Source organism: Anolis sagrei, chromosome 1 (assembly GCF_037176765.1).
Source record: "Anolis sagrei isolate rAnoSag1 chromosome 1, rAnoSag1.mat, whole genome shotgun sequence".
Lineage (NCBI taxonomy): Eukaryota > Metazoa > Chordata > Lepidosauria > Squamata > Dactyloidae > Anolis > Anolis sagrei.
In genome coordinates, this window is record NC_090021.1 from 322,325,264 (window position 1) to 322,349,045 (window position 23,782).

At 39.0% G+C, this 23,782-nt stretch overlaps 2 protein-coding genes across 3 annotated transcripts in view; one reads left to right on the forward strand and one right to left on the reverse strand.

Annotated features, from left to right (window-relative positions):
• Nucleotides 1-273: 273 nt before the first annotated feature.
• On the reverse strand, nt 274-22,739 carry WARS1 (tryptophanyl-tRNA synthetase 1). Its single transcript, XM_060755367.2, has 11 exons — nt 22,650-22,739; nt 16,786-16,978; nt 14,690-14,897; nt 13,928-14,036; nt 13,463-13,582; nt 10,207-10,389; nt 7,621-7,721; nt 5,837-5,949; nt 5,005-5,178; nt 1,939-2,079; nt 274-795 (listed from the first exon to the last, which is right to left on the reverse strand). Exons 2-11 carry the CDS (start codon nt 16,897-16,899, stop codon nt 637-639), a joined length of 1,422 nt encoding a protein of 473 aa, XP_060611350.2. The 5' UTR covers nt 16,900-16,978; nt 22,650-22,739; the 3' UTR covers nt 274-636.
• Nucleotides 22,740-22,775: 36 nt separating this feature from the next.
• The window catches only part of WDR25 (WD repeat domain 25), a 115,759-nt gene continuing 114,752 nt past the window's right edge, over nt 22,776-23,782 (forward strand). Inside the window, exon 1 of one of the 2 annotated variants that reach the window (XM_067462992.1) lies at nt 22,776-22,857. The gene's annotated coding sequence lies outside the window, so the exon portion shown is untranslated. Of the gene's footprint in view, nt 22,858-22,922; nt 23,077-23,782 lie in introns of those variants that run through there. The other variant, XM_060755354.2, reaches the window with a different exon arrangement.

Below are 23,782 nucleotides of genomic sequence, written 5' to 3' on the forward strand. Positions count from 1 at the left end.
ACTCAACATATCCAGCATATCTCTTAGAAAAGTATTGCTCAGAAAAATATTTATCTGAGAACAGTTAGCTTTTAACAGTAAAACGAATGTACTTATGAATACTTTTGCGAAACATGTAAATATACTATGACTTGGGAGACCATGCTACCATACGGTTAAGAACTTTTAAACTAAAAAAAAAAGAAACAAGAGCAAACTGGACCAAAGATATAAGCTTGTCTTTAAAGCAGGACCCCTTCGTGGATATAAAAGAATGCTAACAGATCTCAAGGCTGTAGCACCTGGCATTGTACATAAATCTTTATTGATGTAACATTATCATATTCTCTTAATCACACATTCTATGAGGCATCTGTTGATGAGTAGTCTGCTCTTGAATGATTTTTCTAGGTGACCTAATTATCCTGGGAACTTACAACAGTCCAATCAAGGCTGCAATTTGTGGCTGGTTCTTTCAGACTCATAAACAATGCTCTCCCAAACAGTTGTTGACACATATGGAGTAAGTAAATTTTTTGAAGAAACACTGACTTCAGCCCAGACGTCATCACAGACAGGTGACATATGCAGTAGGGCAGGACAGCATTGACCGACTGTGTTCTGAATCTATTGATAAATTAACATGCACCTGTAGGATTAAAAATCAAATGCCAGCTTCCGCGGAGTCATGAATTCCTTCACCATTTCATCTGTGATCTGCTTTCGCCTTTGTTGGTGAGTTGCAACCAATGGCTGAAGTGTTTCAATCAGCATCTTTTTGAGTTCTCCCGTTAGCAGTGCTCCACTTGTATAGGCCTGAGAAGAGAAAACAGTGGTCACTATCTACTAACTTCTGGAAGGAACGCCTCAGGGAAGTTTCTTGACTATACAGCTGCTGACACATAAATGAATGATAAACAGCTGTCCTTAGTATCACTTTTACTGTAATGGAATGGGATATTTTAGGCATAGGAGGTTTGATTTGGTGACTCATGCAGTGTTCCTCATACCGAAGAACAGTTAGCTACCAAAGATTAGATACTTTTTACTTTACACTATCATGCTGTGTTCAGACTTGATAAAGAGAAAATCATGGCCTCTTCCCGTGAGTAACTCTTATGGGTGAATTGCCTTAGTGAATTTGCACACTTGCCTTTTACGGCATACTAGAAAGTTTCTATGCATTACTTACACTGTTAATAAAGTGCAAGAATGTTTGGACCGCAAATAGTCACTATTTGCAGGTGGAGGGTCCTTCTTTGGAGGCTGGATGGCCAGCTGTTGGGAGAACTTTGATTTTGCTTTTCCTGCATGGTAGGATAGCCCTTGTGGTCTCTTTCAACTCTATGATTCTGATTCTAGCAGAGGATCAAAGCGTAAAAAAACAATAGGAGGTTGCTAATGCGCACCTTTGTTGCTTAATACTCTGAAAGATTACTATTGTGGACTACATCTCCCAGAATCTCTCAGTCAGAATTCTAGGCGTTGCAGTCCAAAAGGTAACATTTCCTTTTTGGTAACACTGGCTTTCCCTTCTGTCAAGTGTGGACTAGACCTGTCAAAAGGACAAGCATCAGAGTTGCCTCTTGCAGCTGATGCCTGCTGTTGACAGTTTACAACTTCTTCTGTCACATTTCTGTGCATTTTTAATCATCCTGCAGCCTAATCCCTACTAGAACAGACATGGAATCAATTGGATTTATTTATGTGTTGGCTCTTCACATAATAATTGAATGGATCTACTCTAGTTGGAGCTAGCTAACAGGGTTCCAGCCTGTGCCCATTCTGACAGCTAATACCCGTATTTACTTGAGTGTAAGGCACCACCGAACTAATGTGCACCACAATTTTCAAAACCCTAAAACCAAAAAAGTGAATGAAATCCACAGCAGCAAAATGTTAACTCTTTCTAATTTGGCCAAAAAAGGTGTGTATTGCAATCTGCTTATAAATAATTACCTGTTTAATTTGTTCCAATTTGTCATCATCTTCAAGGAAGAAGGAGAGGTACATGTAAGATACATCTACTTCACAATTTCCTCCATATTTCCTGTGCTCTTCAATAGTATCTTTGCCGCCAGAGAAGGCATGTTTATTGATCTGGAAGAAGACAAAGAAATGTCATCATGTCATACACAATTTTTACCATACTTTTATTATACCTCAGGTGTTTACAATTTGAGGCAGTTTATCTTTTGTTTGTGAGTGGTTTATGTGAATTTACAAACAAGTTACTAAAAAGCATGAATGAGGTAAAACATAACTGACAGATACAACTGTCATTGGGTCACTCTTAAAATCAATGGGGCAATGAGTCTATAGTTCAAGTTTAACTCCATATGGAGGTTGCCTACATATCAAGTGTAGTCTCACTCGCATAATCTAGCATATACTATGTCACAATTAGGCAGAATAATTAAAAACAAAAATTGAAATTCCTTTCAAATGCTTTATGTTTGATTATTTTTGCTGCTTTTATAATGCTCTTTCATATTGTGATATACTGTCAGTTTTATTGCAGTTATGTAAAACACCTTGAAAACTTGTTGAAGGGCGGAGGTATAATCCATTGAAGTGGAATGAAAATAAATAAATTACATGCACTTTTCATATATTTCCAGGAAGTGAGCTAGAAGTCCAATCATTTACTGTTTGAAAAAAAAGCTGCATAGATCTAAAAAAGACAGACCCCCCTAAAAACAATTAAAATATATCAAGATGACCCTGACAACGGGAGGAGGGATGTACTGCCCTCTAGGGTCCCATGGGAGACCAATGGAGTTCTCTAAAGACTACCCTGGAATCAATATGGAATTAACCTCCATAACTGTTTCTAGCAATAAAATCTGAAAATTTTATTGCTGGAAACTGTTATGGAGGTTAATTGAATTGTTTAATCAATCACAATGTTATATTTGAAAGGGGGACTAATGTGGGGTCGGAGTATGCAAAATAACCTAAAGGATTACTTTTTGTAGGCTTCCTATGACATACTGAGTACACTTGCTCTCATTTGATTTCAGAACCTAAGCTAAATTGGGCTTAGATATATTTCTTGGATATATTTGGGTTGGAGACCATCAGGGAATACTAGGGATCTCCCAGGGAAGGTTCAGAAAGAATCCTTACATATATGCCATCATAACTGAAAACAGCTGGATGAATCAATGCTCTGACTCAGTGCAGGGTGCCTTCCACTGTTTCAGTGTGAGATTTTTCACTACATGCTTGAGCATCATGTTTTGTCCTGTTGAACCTCGGTTTTTGTTTTGCCCAGATACCACAATGTACGCACATATTACAGAATCCTGGAAACAATCATGCCCAATCCTCTTCAGGGCACGCAGGCTTCACGCTCAAACACAATGCTCAAAATGTGGTCCAAGAGGAGGGTCAATGGAACTATTAACAATGAAGCAGATTGGGATCTCAGGCTATAAGAGCTTGCCTAGCAACTGTCAGTACACAACACATGATCAGGGAGAGGCAGGTTGTTTTGGCTTGATTTACATCACAAGATATTAACATCCCAAACCATGGAAACCTACCATATATACTTTTGAGCAAAGAGTGATATCACCAGCTTAACATTTACGTCAGCTCTTGATCTGTGCTAGATAAACAAACTGGATGTTCAGTGCATTAGAAATTATTGTTTGTTTAGCTTGATTAGAGCTGAATATGTATGGACCACTTCAATTTAGATTGCTGTTTTAGATAATTCTTAGTATGTTTTAGAATGGTGTTTTGCCCCTAATATTTTAATTAAGATTTTGACTATAAAAAACCCACAAAAATGCACAAATACATACTTAGACAATGATTGCTTAACAAACATACATCTCTACCTATAACTCTAAAACTACCAACATATACATACATTGGTTTTAAAAGTGGATTTCCAGCTTCTCTCTTCTCTTTTAGAATGATATTTTGATACAAATTGCACAAAAAACCTAATAAGACAGAGGGCTGTTCCAACAAATGGCCAATCAAATTAAGAATGTGCTACAAAACCAAGGTGAAATTAAAAAAAAGTTAGTATCACCATATCAGCCTGGGACTGGCTGCTTCGGTTTTCTGCCATAAAGAAGGAGGGGGAGACTCTGAGTACAGTTGGGGAAGGTAATGAAGATAAGACATCTGTTTTGTGAGGGAATTTTAAACTGCAGTTAACAAACTGTGGCCACACTGTTTGGTCACTAGAGGCGGATGGGAGTTGGGGCTCATATATACAGGGAGTATATATGACCTGTATATATCATGACACTTTAGAACTGTCTTTTTAGGATTGTAGAAAGAAGTAATAAACCACTTTTCTCCAGTGTTTTATTATTGTGAGCTTGATTTTAACTCCAAGACCTTCTAGAGTCTGACAAAATGTCTGCATTAAGCAGACAACTCCCATGTTACAGCAGCTCCACTGGCTGCCGATTACCTTCCAGGCTAAATACAAAGTGCTGGTTATTATCTATAAAGACCTAAATGGTTAGGATCCAGGTTACTTAACTAACCACATATCTGCATAGAAACCTACATGGACACTGTAATCACTGGACGAGGCTCTGCTCTCGGTCCCACCCCTGACTCAAGCTTTGTGGGAATGAGAGAGGGGACCTTCTTCGTGACCACCCTATCCCTCTGGAAGTAAGAACAGATTCCTCACTCCTCTCCTTCAAGAAGCAATTAAAAACATACCTCTGTACACTGGCCTTCAGAGAGGAGGATGATTAGTTTTTATCAACTTCTTATGCTTCTATTCTGCCTTAACTCACTGCACAGCCACATTTTTACTGTTCATTTTTCATGCTGGTCTTATTCATTCACTATGTTATTTATGGAACTTATTGTTTGTTTTAATAATTACTGTGTTATTTGTGATTTTTAATTGCTTCAATTGTTTTTTTTTACTGCTGTTTATCTCTATTTTGTTTTTGTTTGTGTAAGCCACCCTGAGTCCCTTTAGGGAGAGAGGGAGGTTTATAAATAAAGTTAATATCATCATTATTATAGTGTTATTATTACCTTGGTTTTAATTTGTTTGGGTGTATCAGTAAGAAAAATAGAGGAATTGGGGTCACTAGCACTCATTTTTGTTTGTGCTCCCTGCAGGGCTGGAAAGAAGACCGAATGGAGCAATGCCGGCTTGGGATATCCAATCCGAGGAGCCACATCCCTCGTCATTCTGAAATATGGATCCTAAAAACAACAATAACAATAACGATCAGAAATGAGTTTGTGGGAAAGTGAACAAAAACAACTTATAACTGTGGGATTACTTACTTCAGTGACGTTTGAAAGGTTTTACAGAAATATCTGGTTGCTAATATCAATGATCTAACCTTTGAAATGCTTTCTTAAAGATCACTGCAAGGTGAATGAGTAACAGGAAGTGAATACATTGTGTACTCTGGTGGGAAAGGCCAAATTCTATGTCACGAAAATGGATGGCTTGGCTTAACTGCCAATTACTCTTCTTATTTGCAAAATGTTAAATTCCACATGAGATATTACTAGTTTGGACTATGATCCTCAAATGATGGAATGGAAGTTCAGAAAAATATTTTCTTTCCAATCTTTCCTTTTTAGTAATTTCTAGCCTCAGAAAATTCTCTGGGTGCTATAGTTCAACATCTCGAATAACATGGGAGGGCAGAGCAAAGGGAAAACAAAAATTCACAATAAAATTAGACATAAAACCTAAGTTAAAAGTTTAAGGAAGTTCAGAGAAGGAATTCCCTGTTTCGCTTTCTTTCCCACAACCAGCCCTTGTACCTCCAGAAAAGCTTTTTGGGGAACAACAAAAAGCTTCTAACTGGAACAATTTAAAAGATTTTTCAGAAAAAAAATTCTGTACCTGATCAATTGCACATGGGATCAGACACTGAATGTCCTCCCTGTTGTTGAAGATATGTGGAAATGATGAGCTAAAGGATGGAGCTGCTTGAATTGCAGGAAAACTGATTTTACCTAAAAGGGCACAAAATAGTCACTTAGGATGGGATTTTTCTTTTTTCCTCCCCTTTTATTCTTTTTTTAAAAATTCACCCAACCTTGCTTAATGCTACTGGTTTAATATTGTTCTCAGATGTCTAGTAACAGACTGAAGTTGGCTTGAATTGGATCTCATACTGGGAGAAAAGCATGATAAAAATTAATTGAATTAAATGTCACGCCTGTAGCAATGTTAGATTTAATCCAAGGGCTCTTCAGAGTATTTGATAGGCAGTGCATAAATTTACTAAAACTATACTTAGGAGCCTCCAATTAAACCGCTGAGCTGCTGAACTTGCTGACCGAAAGGTCGATGGTTCAAATCCGGGAATCGGGGTGAGTTCCCACTGTTAGCCCCAGCTTCTGCCAAGCTAGCAGTTCGAAAACATGCAAATGTGAGTAGATCTATAGGTACCACTTTGGTGGGAAGGTAATGGCACGCCATGCAGTCATGCTCGCCACATGACCTAGGAGATGTCTACGAACAATGCCAGCTCTTCGGCTTAGAAATGGAGATGAGCACCAACCCCCAGCGTCGGATACAACTAGACTTAATGTCCAAGGGAAACCTTTACCTTTACCTTATCAGCTGATTAAAATCAAAACCCATGATGCCTCTGTGTCTTTACCTTTTTATACCTACGACTGCAGTATCAGCCTTTGAAAATTAGCAGCAGTTTTTTCTGATACTGATCAGTTTAGAAAACCAACATTTAATCAAGTTTATATATTTATATTTTTATCTCACATTTCTTCTAAGAAGGCTATGAAATAAGTCAAACGTACATGAGTGGTCCAAAGTCACCCAGTAAGCTTCATTTTTACATACTAGTTTTATTTATATCCAATAACTTCAACGAATGCATGCTCTCCTCTCAATTTTATGTTCAAAACAGTACTGTGGGGTAGATCCAGCTGAGAAAGAGTGACTGCCTAAAAGTCACCATAGGTTTTAATGGAGACAGGAATCTAGATCCTTAAAGTCCTGGTGTGTTGCTTTTCCTTTTATGTAGATTGACTAAAGGTGCATCTATACTGTAGAATAAATGCAGTTTGATACTGCTTAAATCGCTATGGCTCAATGCTATGGAGAAAGCCCTGATGGTGCAATGGGTTAAACCCTTGTGCCGCTAGGACTGAAGACAGACAGGTCGGAGGTTTGAATATGGGGAGAGCGCAGATGAGCTCCCTCTGTCAGTTCCAGCTTTCCATGTGGGGACATGAGAAAAGCCTCCCTAGAGGATGGCAAAACATCAAAACATCTGGGCGTCAGCTGGGCAACGTCCTTGCAGAAGGCCAATTCTCTCATGTTAGAAGTGACTTGCAGTTTCTCAAGTTACTCCTGACACAACAAAAAAATGCTATGGAATCCTGGGAGCTGTAGTTTTACAAGGTCTTTAGCCTTCTCTGCCAATTAATGCTGGTACCTCATTAACCTACAACTCCCAGGATTCCATACCACTTAGCAATAGCGGTTAAAGAACTGTCAAACTGAATTAAGTCTACAGTGTAGATGCAACCTTAGTCTAACAATCTAACCTCTACACTGTGCTAGTTCTCTGGTACAGTTTGAAACAGAATGCCTTCTAGATTCTTCTTTCCACTCATTTCTATTCATGAGTCACTTGAGATGTTTCAGGAACTCACCTATGCAGTCACTATCTGTAAAACCAAAAATTCCTTTCACTTGGTTGAATGTAACATGTTTCTGGACTTTAACAATGTTCTTGTAGAATCCTGGGCTCAACCTGTAAACAAAAGCAAATGGTCAGAGAGAAGAGGAGTCAGAACCTAAAGTTTGGAGAGGGAGAAAAATGTCTTGCTGGAGATTGCTGACAAATGAATAATGCAACTCAACTCCGCAGCAGCAAGGACTTTTGACATCCTATATGCGGAATGAAAGGCTTAAAGGAAACTGAAACATTTTGTTACATTTTTCATAAGTTTTCTAAACATTATTTGTAAACACATAACTTCACTACAAAGGTAAGACCAAGTACATGAAATGTCCAATGTGTTCCTAGTCTTTAATTTAATAACACACAGAAGCAAAGCCACACTTTCTCTTGTTGTGTCACCTTGATATGAGTGAATACCAATTTGTTCGGATACACTGGGCTAATAAGAAACAATAGCCATAAACACCACAGTGATAAGATTATGGAAACCTGCCTACAACAGCTCAGACGCTAGCTACAAACAAATGGAGAATAAACTATATTACATGTCAGTTGCAAAACAAATAATGTTTTAAAAAAGAATGCACATTAATGATAAATCTATTAGCAATCAAAAGTGAGAACAAATGTGCAAGTGAAGCTGATTTATATGACTGTGCCTTTCTTATCTGCGCCTTTCACAGGAACACATTAAACTGCCTTCTTCAAATTGGGACCGTGTAGCTCAGGATTTCCTGCATCAATCTCATCCAACAGGGTGTTTTAGACAGCATTTCCCGTTATCACCAACCATTGCCCATGCTGTCTGTGACTGATGGGGGTTGTAGCCCTAAATGACCCCCTTTGGGGAAGAATGATCTATTGATACTGGTAACAGCTCTGCACAATGTGAAGCAGATATAGCGAAAAATTGAATATGCAATAGAACAAATTTGCATGTGGTGCAAGTACTTTAAATCATTAAGCTATGGATAAAAGGTAAATATTTCCCCTTGACATTAAGTCTATTTGTGTCTGACTCTGGGAGGTGGTGCTCATCTCCATTTCTAAGCTGAAGAATTAGCGTTGTCCGTAGACGCCTCCAAGGTCATGTGGCTGGCATGACTGCATGGAGTGCCATTACCTTCCAGCAGAAGCGGTACCTATTGATCTACTCACATCTGCATGTTTTTGAACTGCTAAGTTGGCAGAAGCTGGGGCTAACAGCGGGAGCTCATTCCACTCCCTGGATTTGAACCACCAACCTTTTGGTCAGCAAGTTCAGCAGCTCAGTGGTTTAACTGGGGGTCTTACAGATAGGGACTGGAAAATTTGGGGATTTTGTGAATCATAGGCCTACATTTGGTTGTCAATACTGACTAGAGTAGATCCATCAAATAAAAAATTTACTCATATGTTGAGTAATCCATCAACAATTCATTGAGCAGGTTGCCAACTGTTAAACCACTATATAATTATGATAGTTTACTCCTACTTTAACTGCATGGCTGCATCCATGGAATCCTGGGATCTTTAGTCTGTTAACCCATAACTAGAATTCTCTTCTTCATCAAGCTCCATTGCACTTCATCCCCTTGAGTTAAAACATTATAAATGCCAGGTTTCTATAGGACATAGCTACTGCTGTTAAAGTAATATCAATGCTATATGTTTTTTTTAGTGTAGATTAAATCACAGTCCCTTCAAATAACTTTCCCAAGTCCCTTTATGGCTCTTTTCCTTTTCCATTATTTTTTTCCATAGCTGGCCTCTGTTAATACAGATTTACAATGTCCAGCCTCTCTCTCAGATTGTTGATGTTGTTATGTGCTTTCAAGTCATTTAGACCTGTGGAGGACCTAAGGCGACCCTATTACAGGGTTTTCTTGGTAAGATTTGTTCAGAAGGAATTTGTTGGGAGAATGTGATTTGCCAAATATCAGCCAGTGGGATTCATGGCTAAGTAGGATTTGGAACCCTAGTCCAATGCTCAAATCACTACACCATACCAACTCCTTGATTACAATTAAGATAAAATTATGACAATGACTGTGGTGATTCTATGCCACTCATCGTGGCTTATTCTCAGATCAGATCAGTGTAATCAGAAAAATGGATACTGTTAAGAAGTAAAGCCACACATGAAAAGAGTTCTATTTTATACATCTGAGGCTGTAAACTCTTGATGTTCAAAAACTCTAGAAAACTAAAGGCGATTTTTCCAGTAACTAGCCAAACAATTAGTTTGATTTATTAGTTCACGATCTGTTTGCCTTTTGATAAATTGCTATTTCTTTTAAAGCTGAAATAACCTCAAGGGGTTGCTGTACCCTTGCACCCTCTGCTGGAATTTAAAATAATAACGAATCAGCATCAAAATGCCTGTGGTTCTCTGCAGACAAGCTGGAACTATCAATAGTAAAATAACTTCTGTAATAAATTTACAGGTACAATTATCTTCCTATCTTGCTGAAACTATTTGGTAAGAAAAGTCCTTCAAACTGTGGAGGGCTTCACATCACAGAAAATAGAAGACTTTTGATCATACACTTTCAAAGGAATTTGAGAACCTTACCCCAAATAATGGAGATCTGAAAAGATGAAGGTTTTGTTGACATCAAATCCGCAGGCTATAATGTCCTTGATGTTTTCTATAGCGTACTGGTAAGCTTTCTCAATTGTAAGATCTTTCCAGAGATACTTTTCATCGTCAGTCAACTGGACAACTAAGGGAACATTAAACACGTCTTGTAACCACCTGGTAAACAAAGGAAACAGTTTAAGTTAAGCATTTTACAGTGCATTAGCCAACATGGCATTTCCCTGGGAAACCCATGATGCTGGTTAAAATTATTTTATTTCATGATTGTTCTGGGATCCTTTGGAGAAACATTTTCCCAATTGCAGAGACACTTATAGATTCCTTTACTTCTGTGCAGGACAGAGCATCAACAAGCAGGAAAGTGTAACATGATATGACACAGGACGTATTTCATAAGGAAGTAATGTACAGGCGGTCCCGAAGTTACAGACATGGCAGTCCCCAATGTGCAAATGACTATAGTTTAGAATTGGGGTGAGGTAACAGTAAGTGAGATAAATCTACCACTAAGAAGGGAAATTTACTCCAGGAAGAGTTATCATGGGGAAAAGGTATCGCCACAGAAGCTTTTTCATCAATGCCTGTTTCCACAACAAGCCAACATTTTCAAAATCCAATTATCACAGAGGTAGAAAGTGAGGTGAAATCTTCTGAACAGGGACACAGGACAACGCTAATCTTTCTCTATGCTACCCACAAAAAGAAAGATAGATCAATAGATATGGTTGGAAATACTTAAAAATGTACCTTTTCCAAGTTACATACAAATTCAAATTAACCTTCAAACCTACAAAACCTATCTTGTTCATAACTTGGGGACTACCTGTAGTTGTTTGATTTTGGTAGTAGTTCTGCCTCCTGTCTTGGAAAAAATGAACTGAATCTAAATGGTGAATTCTATGGGTGGATCTTCTTCCAGTGGAAATGGAAGATGTGGCAACCCTTCCTCCTTGCAGCAACCTCTTTAGCCCCATGACAAGCTGTGAAGGGCTGTGAAACCCTTTGGAATTGATTTTCAGGAAGTACAGGGCAAGTGAGAGAGGAAGAACATAGTGCCATAATGGTGGTAAAGCATCAGCATGATGGTGGCTTTCGGTCAACACTCTGCTCTTTTTCTTTTATCTTAAAAACACAAGGAAAATCAGCACCACCAATTGAAACACCTCACTGTGAACGGTAAGCTTATCCTTTGTGTGATAAGCTCACTATTGTTATTATTTTGTATTGTGTTGTATTACTTTAATGTATTTGCATTTGTTTGGGCATTGAATGTCTTTTCTGTGTGTAAACTGCTCAAAGTCCCCTCGGGAGAGGGGACGGTCTATAAAATTTTATTTATTTATTTTGTTGTTGTTGTTATATATTCGGTGGTTGAACTGTAATACACTTTTACAGGGGTTTGAGGTATATGACCTTGAGGTAAATACTTAGAGAAGATTTTTCTGTAGGAATCTCTCAGTCTTTCAGCAGGGCTCTTTGATTCAATGGCAGCTGACCAGAATTGCCCCATAAAACCTACAGATTCTTAGAAATAACATATTGGTCAAATCTAAAATGATCAAATCCATAAAAGTCAAACCCACAAACATGAATGGCTGACTGTACTTCCCTACTGAAGCTTAACGGAATATTTATCTTATGATACATAGTGCTTTCAGCAGTGATAACATCTAGCTTTATTTTGTGTTTAATTTCTATCAAACAAAACTAGAAGGATGCCTTTATTTTTCCTGCAGGCTATTGTTTTCTTTCAGCAACCACTTAATCAAGTATTTATTTATTTATTTATCTTGTATACCGCTACTCCCAATTTGGCTCGGAGCAGTTTACAGAAGCAGATTAAAACAATACAATTAGCTTTACAATAACAATAACAAAACAATAGGCGGCGAGAACAGGCATCGTCCGGGTTGTTCACCTGTCAAAAGCTTGCCGGAAAAGAAAAGTTTTACAGGCTTTCCGAAAAGCAAGTAGGTCTCGGATGGTTCGAGTATGAATTTACTCAACATGTTAGTTCCACTTGTCTTACTCATTTGTGTTTTGTTTCATATTTATTCCTAGAGACATTAGGGCTATGGGGGAGAAAAATTGAATGGCTATCCATGATACCAAATATCGGTTGTCAAGCTGATATTGGTACAAACTACAAGGAAATCCAGAGGGCTGGTATAAGTCACCCTTTACATGATTTTAAGTAGGCCTTTGATCTCAGTCAATGTTTTTATTTGTGTGAAATCTTGGCAGTGGGGTGTCTATTCAATCAGATCAAAGACTGGCATAGCTGAATCATATTTTTTGCATATTCCATCATATCTTGAACTCTTGAAATATGGATACTATCTAGCAGGCACAAGGTAGTAAACAGGGGTCCAGTTTCTGTTATAAAGTATCTTCAAACTTTTTAATCTACAAAGAAGAAGATGCATAAATATTTCTAAGGCAACTTTTTTGCTTTCTGATATGCTGGTTAAATAGGCATCTGGAAAAAAAGAATTGAATCCCACTGTTGGATCCAGTCATTGATTTTATACAAGTGTTTTACACAACGGTTGACTTACAAAGCTCCTATCAATTCAAAGAATCTACCTGAGAATAACAGATGGATGTATGCTATTGATTGATTGATTGATTGATTGCTTGCTTGCTTTCAATCCCTTACTATTTTTCTATCCTTTCTATCCTTATGCATATATTTAAAAGTTTGATGGGGATTCACTTTTAAGGTGGCAGACCTGATGTCTCTCTCAACAAAACCACTATAAGCAGGCTTACTTGTGGAGGAGAGATAAATATGAGTTATTACTCCATTCCACTCTTACAGTGACACCAGAGGAACTCAAAGTGGTCAGATTCTGGTCAAAGAAAATTTAGTACAATGCCAAGTTTTTAACGTTGTTTGTGGTTTTTCTATACATTATAACTGTATTCTCAATTTGCTTCTGACAGGATAAATAAATAAACTTCACTCAGACAGCAACATTCCTTTAAGTGCATTCCTACATCATCCACTTTGATCACATCCTATTTCTGTTCTTGGAAGGTTCTTTTGTCTGATTTTGCATAGCTTCCTCTTTCAACCAATGTTCTCCTTTTCACTTTGTTCAGTGGTGGGGAAGTCACTCATACCTTTAGAGATTTTTTTTTCCAAGCAGGAAGGTGGGACAAAAGAGCGTATTATCATAATTTTGAAAAGAAATAACAAGAAACCTACTATCCTTAAGTTACTTACTTTGTAAAAATAAATGGGATAAGGTGACCAACATGCATTGCCTCGGAAGAAGGACCTCTGCCCGTGTAAAGGTAAAATGGCTTCTTATTTTCATATGTGTCCAGAATTTGGTTCATATCTCTAGAGGTAAAAAAAAGATACGGCAAGCTTTTCAAAATGAGTGCCAGAATAAATGAAAAGGGAAGAAAATCAATTTGAAAAATACAGTTCAGATCTTTTGACATGCATTTCAATGAAAACATTACTACTGAAATGGCATAACATGACTTTGTAAAGTTTTGCTAAATGGTCTTTGAAACAGAGCATAATGCATAACAACTTCCTATTATTTTCTCCACAAAATGGCTATTACTTTCTTCTATAGATATATATGCTGGATAATACAAAACAGAATAACAGAATGTAAGAAAAATTAGAATAATTTTTGTTCATTCAGATTTTTTAAAATTACTAAAATGTACCAACCTATGAGAAAAGAAAATGCCTCTGCGTAAGAAGTGGTGTGGTTTGTGCCCTGTAATTCTCTCAATTCGATTGATGAGGTCTTTATCAATTTTGCTGCTTCCAAATCGATCTAAAAGAACAAAAATTAATGAAAGATTATACACACTTCTAGATAAAGAGTACCATACAACTAACAAAACATCATGGGCTGAATTCTGGCTCAATCACACTTGAACAAAATCCAGTGAAATTATTAGGACAAACTGGTTATGATTAACAGGGCTGATATCAACTGGTCTCCTATGAGTATGATAACATCTGGATCCAACTCTGTGCAGGAATTACCTCCCCAAAAATTATAGCCTGTAAACTCTGATATGCTGACAAATGTACAATAATTAAATGTGTATTTTTCTTTAATTCGATTCCAAGCTCTTTACCTGATACTAAATATTTCATCTTCACATTTCAGTAAAAATTATCAGACTTATTGAGTGACCATTATTTAGAATAAAACCCCATTTTTAGCGGCGAGCTGTTCCATAATTAGTATGTTAATGATCACAAAAGCAAAAATATTCCACTTAAATTTCCCATCATATCATTCTCTCTCCTCATTAAAACTCACTGTTCTACCAAATGTTATGGATCTAAAATGTAACATAATGTTGTGACTGAATATTATTCTAATAATATCTGTACAGCCATAAAGTTCTGTCACATGAAAACGCTGCATTAAGTTATAATCATTGTTTTTTAAAAACCAGATGGAGCAGTACATACCAATAAGTTTATCATAATCGACTCCTTTTGCGTTAGATGTCTGTACTGTCCAAGGGTCAACAAAATCATCACCTTCAGCATCACCTGGACCATTACTGATGGGTGCAAACTCTGTCGGAGGGGACCCTGCTTTATAGTCTTCGCCCGTTGCTGTTTTATAACTCAGTTTTAAAGATAACAATAACTGAACTGCTGCATCGATTTCATCCTGATGTAAAATATGGGGGAACAGGAGGGAATATTCAGGTTAGTAAAGCTTGCAAAGCTTCAGCTTTCTAACTATTTGCAGACATTTTACAGAAGATGAACTATTCAACCTGCTTGAAATCAAATAAATTCTAATGAAATATAGACTGAAGGCCAAGGAGAGAGAGAGGAGAAATGAAACAGTTAATTCTTAAAATCAAACGGCCTGCTTGTGTAACCTTGATTATGTCATTTAAGATCTCCACTCAATTTTTCCACCTGCAAAATGAATACAAATATTTACTTATCCCACAGGAGCTCAGTGGGATTTAACTGAAAAAGTTCAAGGTTGTCATCTGAAAGGTGGAGTGAAGCTATACTTCTGTTTGCAACCTGATCCTAGTCACCTGCCTTTTTCTATTTATACTAAGCAAATTCTTCCTAAAGACAAAGCTATAGGACTTTCAGTTAACCAACATCAAAATTAACCCCAAGCATAATGCTGGCTTTAACATATAAAGCCCTAAACGGGTCTGGCTCAACTTAACTGTCCAACGGTATCTCCCTCTGTGATCCACCATGGAGGGTATGATCTTCTGGAGAGGCCCTGCTATTGGTCCCATCTCCATCTCAGGTGCTATTGGTGGGGGTGAGAGACAGGGCCTTCTCAGTTGTGGCCCTTCAGCTATGGAACTCCCTCCCCAGAGAAATCAGAGCAGCCCCCACCCCCCTCCTGACTTTCAGGAAGAAAGTAAAAACCTGGTAATGGGACCAAGTATTCAGCTAGCAAGTTAGTGCAATATGAGTATATGGAATTGTGAAATGACTAATGGAATTGTCTTGGATTTGACTCTGGATACCGTGAATTAACAACTGTTTTAATATTGCTCTTGATTTTTGGTTTTAACGTATATGTCTATTTTTACTGTATGTATGTATGTGAATGGCATCAAACTGCCGCCTTTTCGCAAGGTTGCACTGACTCATCCTTTTAGGATGAGAAGAGTGGGATATAAATGTAGTAAATAAATACATTTCTGAAATTCTTACCCATCTCTATTGCCTCCCCTGCTATCACTCCATTTATGAAAATAAAGTTTTTAAGTCTACTGGGGCTTGCACCTGCCTTTCTGCTTATGGTATTCTGTAAAATATAATGTAATACCATAGAAGAATTTTTAAAATCACATATTGAGAAAGGAAACAAAACCTTAGACTGAATTGAGATTTCAATCAATTATGGAAATTCCTGGGGGAAAAAAAGAGATATGCTTTTAACAATTGCTTTCTCCCCTTGCTGCCTCCCAATATGAACTCTAGGGGAAGTGATGAAAATCATCTGTTCCACCTTTTCCACCTGAGATTCTATGAAAGATCCCAGATTCTTCCATGAACACAAAAATGCCTTCCATTAGTGGCAAGGACTACCTTGATCTTTAGCAAATGAAGGAATGTCTAAATTATACATTTGATGAGAGGGTATTGCCAAAATTGGAAAATGTCTGTGTTTTATATTTGAGATTTAAGACATTAGATGCTATTTCCACTAAGACTGTATAATTAAATGCTATGGAAAAATACTGAAACCCTAGAAGACTAAACAGCAATTCTAACTACAATATATACTATATGGAGGAACTCATTGCCTCCATATATTGGAGCAATGTCGGAGTTGCGACCTTTTGTAAAAGTGCTCAAGACTTGGCTGTTTGGTTGTGCATTTAAGTAATTAGATCTAATTTGCCAAATAGTCACTGTTGAATGTTTTTATGTTGAATGTTTTATATTGTGAAATGCTATTTTAAATTGTAAGTTGCTCGGAGCACCTTGGTGGAGAGCGACTAATTAAGAAATAAAGTGAAGTGAAGATTCAAAGTATTAATATTACTTTACTATTTTCTGAGGTTTACCTTTGCTGCTTTCTCAGCCTTTAATGACCTGACTTTTTCTCCTTGTGCAGTTACTTGTTGAAAAAGTTCCAGTGGATTAAGAGAGCAAAAATCACCAATCTGAACGTTTGCCATTTTCTGGAGTGTTGAGAATCTTTTGTATTTACAGCAAATGTTTCTTTTATTAAGAAACTTGAAAACGGCCTGAAGGACTCTAGAAGACAGAAGAACACAAAGGTTTTAATGTTCTGTTTTTATAAATGTACATCATTCAAACATTACACAAGCAAATAGACTATTATGTCTAGAAAATAACCTGAACATTACAAAAACCAAGAATCTGAAAAAGGTTAATATCTAGCACAGATTTGTGGTAAGACCAGTAGTGCTTTACTGTTAAATACCAAGCTTTTTAAAAAAAGAAACTCATAGAGTCATAGGATATTACATAACAGAGCTAATGACCTGAAACAATTAGGCAAGACACTTAGAGAAAAGGCCTGGTCAAGCTATCTTACAAACCCGTTTCCTATCTCAGCCAGACATTCTCTAGCCTTCCTCCTCACATCTTTTCAATCCAATGCTACTTCAGACTTGGTACTCCAAAATGTAAGAGCCACTATGATAGCATGATGTAGTAGTTTTGAGTATTGGACTATGACTCCAGTGACCAGGGTTCACAGAATAATAGATACACAAGACTGCCATACATGAACACACACACTCAAAGCACTCCAGGCAGATGGTCATCTAGACTCAGTTTAAAAATGTATTAATCTCTTTTTGATTCCAGTACTTTACAAATGTATTTGCTTTATACTGTTTAAATATTATGTCTATGAACAGCACATTTCATCTAGACATAGTTTTTTATTGCACTTACACAAAAAGGGGGCAAAGGTAAGGGCTAAATTCTCCTAGATCTTCTGTTGGCTTCTACCACTCCAGAATGTCAAAATACATTTTTTTCTTTAGTGTTCCTCTAAAAATAGCACTTATTGTTACCTTTTCCAGTGGGACTGTGAGAAAAGCAAAAGTATTGGGAAGCTGCACTCTGGATGTTGTGTGGTGGTGGGGAATCTTTCCATCCATTTGGCAGGTTTCAACATCCTCATCATATTGTTTAATTATTTTATTTTATTTATTTTATAATGATACAGCCTACTAAACTTCCTGCTGCATAAACTACTTTCCCTGAAACTCTACTGAACACTTTTGCATAGCTCTGCCTATCTCTGCATTGTCATATCATAGGGCAGAAGTAATATCTGTCTGAGCTGCTGTGCTTCCTTATTAGTTCTCTGCTCCAGTTCTGACATTGCTACACAGCTAAAATATTGTAACTGCATTCCTCCCTAATAAACTTTATGAACTATTCATTACTTATTCCTGTTCAACATTCAAACCTTCACAATGTTCTACTGTATGCTTTGAGAACTCTGTATGAGTTATCTCTGTGACCCCATTATAGTGCTGAACGCTTTGATGCAGTCAATTAAGTTTAAGCAAAAAAAACTGTATGTAATGACTTCAACACCAGTATTTTCCCACTGAAAATCCATTCCCACAGGGACTAATTTCAGTCATTTAAAAAACCTTCCTGCCAATCATTTTTAATAACATTTTACCTCTTCAACAAAAATGAGAAATGGTAAACTTACTTATACAGTGTCTGGTTTTCCACTCAGGAAGAAACAGGATATACTTGCCATTTTTAATTCCCGCTGTGCTTGTAAAATTAGTTTCCCCACAACTTGATAAAATGATATAGGCTTTTGGACCCTTTCATTGTCTTTCAATATGTATCCCAATAATAATTATGGACAACTCATTGTTTCAATGACAACTCAATTAAAATTAATCACAACCTAAAAAGAACTAAACCTTGATCTGCATTTAAAGACCCAGATTTTGTTATAAAGCATGACAGTGTGTCAGAGAAATCAAAGTCTTGTACATTTTCGACTATTCTTGAAAATTTACATGGACTAAAAGTCTGCATCCTCCCATAGCTAATTTACTTCACTGCTGAACAACTCACAGATTAATTTTTAAAGCATACACAGTTTAGATAACCTAGAAGTCTGGAAGCTTATCAATGAAAGAAGCCATCACATTTTGCAGATGCTCACTTTCCCAAGTTAAAACAGGGCAGCAAATTAGCATTTTCCTTCTAGTAAAAGGAATCATTCCACCCTTCACTGAATTTTTAATCTCCTCTATAACACAATTACAAGCCAACAAATACTGATATCAAATTGTCCAATAAACAGTTAAATCTGAAGCACAAAAGAATAGCCCCAATTATTTTAAGCTAATATAGAAGACCACTGACACGTTGAGGAGCCATGAGTCTTGTGGAAATCTTATTATGAATATCAATATAGAAGATTTCCAGAGAGACACCTGTTAGGTAGGCTGTTAGGACTGTGGGACTTGGAAGTCCAAAACACTTGGAGGGCCAAAGTTTGCCCATGCCTGCTCTAGCGATCTTACCGTACATTGAGTAGAGTGTTGGGCCTGATGGCCCAAAGCTCCCCTTCTATGATTCTGTGACTAATTCTGAGAGATAGTGGTTCATCCTAGCAGTTGTGTAGAAAAGAAAGATTTTAAACCTAGCAGTTTTCAACAGAAAACTCAGCATTTAATGGCTATTCTCCTCTTTGCACAATGAACATTATACGGTTATTCAATTTTGGCAATCATGTAATGTTTCATTGACATGTTATGCCATTAAAAATCTAAGTGTATAACTATGGAAACTATAGCAGGGGAAAAGACATCTCTCACCCCATCTTGACCCTTGGTTTTGGGTGAGCTTGAAAAACAAATAAAGTAAATAATAATAAATAAATGAAAACAAGCTTGCTCCCTCCTCCCTATGACTTCCTCTCACATATTTATACATGACTATCATGTCATAGAATCATAGAATCAAAGAGTTGGAAGAGACCTCGTGGGCCATCCAGTCCAACCCCCTGCCAAGAAGCAGGAATATTGCATTTAAATCACCCCTGACAGATGGCTATCCAGCCTCTGTTTAAAATGTCTCCTCTCAGCCTTCTCTTCTTCAGGCTAAACATGCCCAGCTCTTTAAGCCGCTCCTCATAGGGCTTGTTCTCCAGATCCTTGGTCATTTATCCCACTGCTGAAAAGCTCTTACTGTCAGGAAGTTCTTCCTCATGTTTAGGTGGAATCTGAATCCATTGCTCCATTGTGGCCTAGTCTCCAGAGCAGCAGAAAACCATCTTCCCCCCTCAATCCTCAATGTGACATCCTTTCAGGTATTTAAACATGGCTCTCATGTCAATTCCCAATCCTCTCAAAGATAAACATGCCCAGCTCCTTCAGCCCTTCCTCTTTGGGCTTGGCCATGAAACTTGGCCTGTCACTGAACATCGAGAAAACCAAAGTACTGTTCCAGCAGTCACCAGCCATCCCCTCCCCAATGCCAGGGATACAGCTTAATGGTGTAACATTAGAAAATGTCGACCATTTCCGCTACCTTGGCAGCCACCTCTCTACCAAAGTCAACATCGACACCGAAATACAACACCGCCTGAGCTCTGCGAGCGCAGCATTTTCTCGAATGAAGCAGAGAGTGTTTGAGGACCGGGACTTCCGTAGGGATACCAAGGTGCTTGTCTATAAAGCTATTGTCCTCCCAACCCTGCTATACGCCTGCGAAACATGGACTGACTACAGACGTCACATGCAACTCCTGGAACGATTCCATCAGCGCTGCCTCCGGAAAATCCTGCAAATCGCTTGGGAAGACAAGCGGACAAATGTCAGCGTGCTGGAAGAAACAAAGACCACCAGCATTGAAGCAATGGTCCTCCACCATCAACTCCGCTGGAATGGCCACGTTGTCCAGATGCCTGACCACCGTCTCCCAAAGCAGTTACTCTACTCTGAACTTAAGAACGGAAAACGGAACGTTGGTGGACAGGAAAAGAGATTTAAATTTATTTATTTATTTAGCAATTTTGTATATCGGTCTTCTCCCCTCTATCGGGGGACTTGGGCCGGTTTCCAACAATAAAATCACAAAACAATCATTAAAAACATCATATAACATATTCAATTAAAACGTTATAATAGCAAAATGCAATCACATAATAACAATGGTCAGTCGTCATAGTGAATTCGTTGTCCATCATTCATCGTCATCTATCCAATACAGAAATATTGATTCACTCGTCGAAAGCCAAACCCCATAGCCAGGTTTTCACCCGTTTTCTGAACGACAGAATGGAGGGGGCAGTTCTGATCTCCAGTGGGAGAGAGTTCCAGAGTTGAGGGGCCACCACCGAGAAGGCCATGTCCCTCGTCCCCACCAGATGCACCTGAGAGGCTGATGGGACCGAGAGCAGGGCCCCTCCAAACGATCTTAACAACCTAGATCAGTGATGGGCAACCTTTTGAGCTTGGTGTGTCAAAATTTGCCAAAAACCAGAGCATAACTTGGATGGGGTGTCAACTTTGAGAGAAAAAAAAAATCATAATTTTGCAATATTTATAGTTTAAATAAGAAAAATGTATATTCCAGGTTGAGTTATGGAGTGAACAATGCTCAAGCATGCAGATCGTAAATTTGTAGAGCCTTTGACAAATTTAAGGATGGAATTAGATGGGCTCTTATAAGGTGTACTTCTCTGTGTCTGCGTGTCATCAAAAATAGCCATGTGTGTCAGTGGTGACACGCGTGTCATAGGTTCACCACCATGGACCTAGATGGTTCATAGGGGAGAATATGTTCGGACAGGTAAACTGGGCCGGAGTCGTTTAGGGCTTTATAGGTTAACACCAGCACTTTGAATTGTGCTCGGAAGCTAATTGGCAGCCAGTGGAGCTGGTGCAACAGAGGAGTAGTATGCTCCCTGTACCCTGCTCGTGTTAGCATTCTGGCTGCCGCACGTTGGACTAGTTGGATGGTCTCAAAGCCAACCTTAAAATCTCTGGCATAGATACTGAGAACTGGGAAGCCCTGGCTCTTGAGCGCTCCAGCTGGAGGTCAGCTGTGACCAGCAGTGCTGCAGAATTCGAGGAGGCACGAGTGGAGGGTGAAAGAGAGAAACGTGCCATGGGAAGGCGTGTCAAGCCTACCCCGACCAGGACCGCCTTCCATCTGGAAACCAATGCCTTCACTGTGGGAGAAGATGCGGGTCAAGAATATTTATTTATTTATTATTTATTTACTTTATTTGTATACCGCACTCTCTCAGCCCGTAGGCGACTCAGTGCGGTTTACAGCTAGGTCAATATACAAAGTGCACAACATTAGCATTTAAAACAGTAACTAAGGCAACTACATAAACTACATCAATATACAATACATCAATATGACATCAATACATCCATATAACTAATCCATCACGTCTCATCAGTAAAGTCATAATCCGAATTTCCTCGTCCATTATTCCAAGTTCCAAGATCAATCAATTGGTTGCACTGCTTAATTAAACGTTGCCTATTCAAAGAGCCAGGTCTTTACTCTTCTCCTGAACGCCAGCAGGGAGGGGGCCGATCTAATGTCTGCGGGAAGGGCGTTCCACAGCCGAGGGGCCACCACTGAGAAGGCCCTGTCTCTCGTCCCCACCAGCCGTGCTTGGGCTCCACAGCCACCTACGAATCCACAAGGAAACCCATCATGGAAGACTATCTTACTCGTCCAACCAGGGATCGCCTAAGTAAGTAAGTAAGGCTTCCAAACCTTTGATCACCTTCCAGAACAGGACACAGCCTGATTCCAGGCGAGGCCTGGCCAAAACAGAACAGAGTGGGACTGTGGCTTCCCTCATTCTTCCTCTACTCCTCTTGACAGACTGAGCTTTGCGGCCTTCATCACCCCCATCTCCCTCCATTTGGCCCCAAAGCCTCACCTGCCAGCAGCACAGCCAAGCGTTCCTCTCAGGCAAAGCGTGATCCCATTGCATCAGCAGCCAGTCAGGCAGAGCCGGTGCGTCACCCCTCTCCCTCCGACCGGGAAACAAATTCCTCACCCGGAACCGATAGCGACGACGACAAGGAGAGGACAGTCAGCCAGACCACAGCTCACATCTGCGGCAAGAAGGAACTCACTCTGCAATAGTAAGTCATAGGGGAAGGCGGTGCGTGAGAGGGAACTGTAAGACATCGGCTGAGTTTCCGGGGGGACCTCTATGAGGGATGGACCCACTATTCTCATGCCAGAGACGAGTTGCGTCAGTGTTACCGTGAAATGAGTCCCCCACCTCATAGGTCATACACGCAGCAGCATTCGTTTTCTGCTTCTGTTGTGTTAAGGTTTATATTCAGCCTTCTCCACAGGTAAGAGGTGCTTCTGAGGCCCTGTGTGAGATGGAGTATTCCAAGGGTGCATCCCCACTGTAGAATTAGTGCAGTTTTGCACCACTTTCATGCCATGGCTCAATGTTGTGGAATCCTGGGTGCTGTAGTTGGATGAATTCCCAGCTATCTTTAGCAGGAAAAAGCAATGATCAGTGGTTCTCAACCTGGGGTCCCCAGATGTTTTTGGCCTTCAACTCCCAGAAATCCTAACAGCTGCTAAACTGGCTGGGATTTCTGGGAGTTGTAGGCCAAAAACATCTGGGGCTGATACCAAATGAGAGACTCCCCCCTGCGCACACAGAGGACTGGGTGACTTGGAAGGCACTGAACAGACTGCGTTCTGACACCACAAGATGCAGAGCCAACCTTCAGAAATGGGGCTACAAAGTGGAATCCTCAATATGCGAGTGCGGAGAAGAGCAAACCACTGACCACCTGCTGCAATGCACCCTGAGCCCTGCCACATGCACGATGGAGGACCTTCTTGCAGCAACACCGGAAGCACTCCAAGTGGCCAGATATTGGTCAAAGGACATTTAATCAACTACCAAACTCACAATTTTGTATTTTGTCTTTTTTTTTTCCTTTGTTCTGTTACAAATGTAATATAATTTGACTGGTTGTCCTGACACGACAAATAAAAAAAATCTGGGGACCCCAGGTTGAGGACCACTGAGCTAAATGC

What these genes read in the sequence shown, in the direction of transcription:
- WARS1 (XM_060755367.2), bottom strand. Translation starts at nt 16,899, where the DNA reads ATGGCAAACGTTCAGATTGGTGATTTTTGCTCTCTTAATCCACTGGAA. An exon ending in AGGCTGAGAAAGCAGCAAAG is followed by an intron (nt 14,898 to 16,785) that starts GTAAACCTCAGA and finishes ATTTTACATCAG; the next exon opens with GATGAAATCGATGCAGCAGT. An exon ending in GGCATTTTCTTTTCTCATAG is followed by an intron (nt 13,583 to 13,927) that starts GTTGGTACATTT and finishes TTTTACCTCTAG; the next exon opens with AGATATGAACCAAATTCTGG.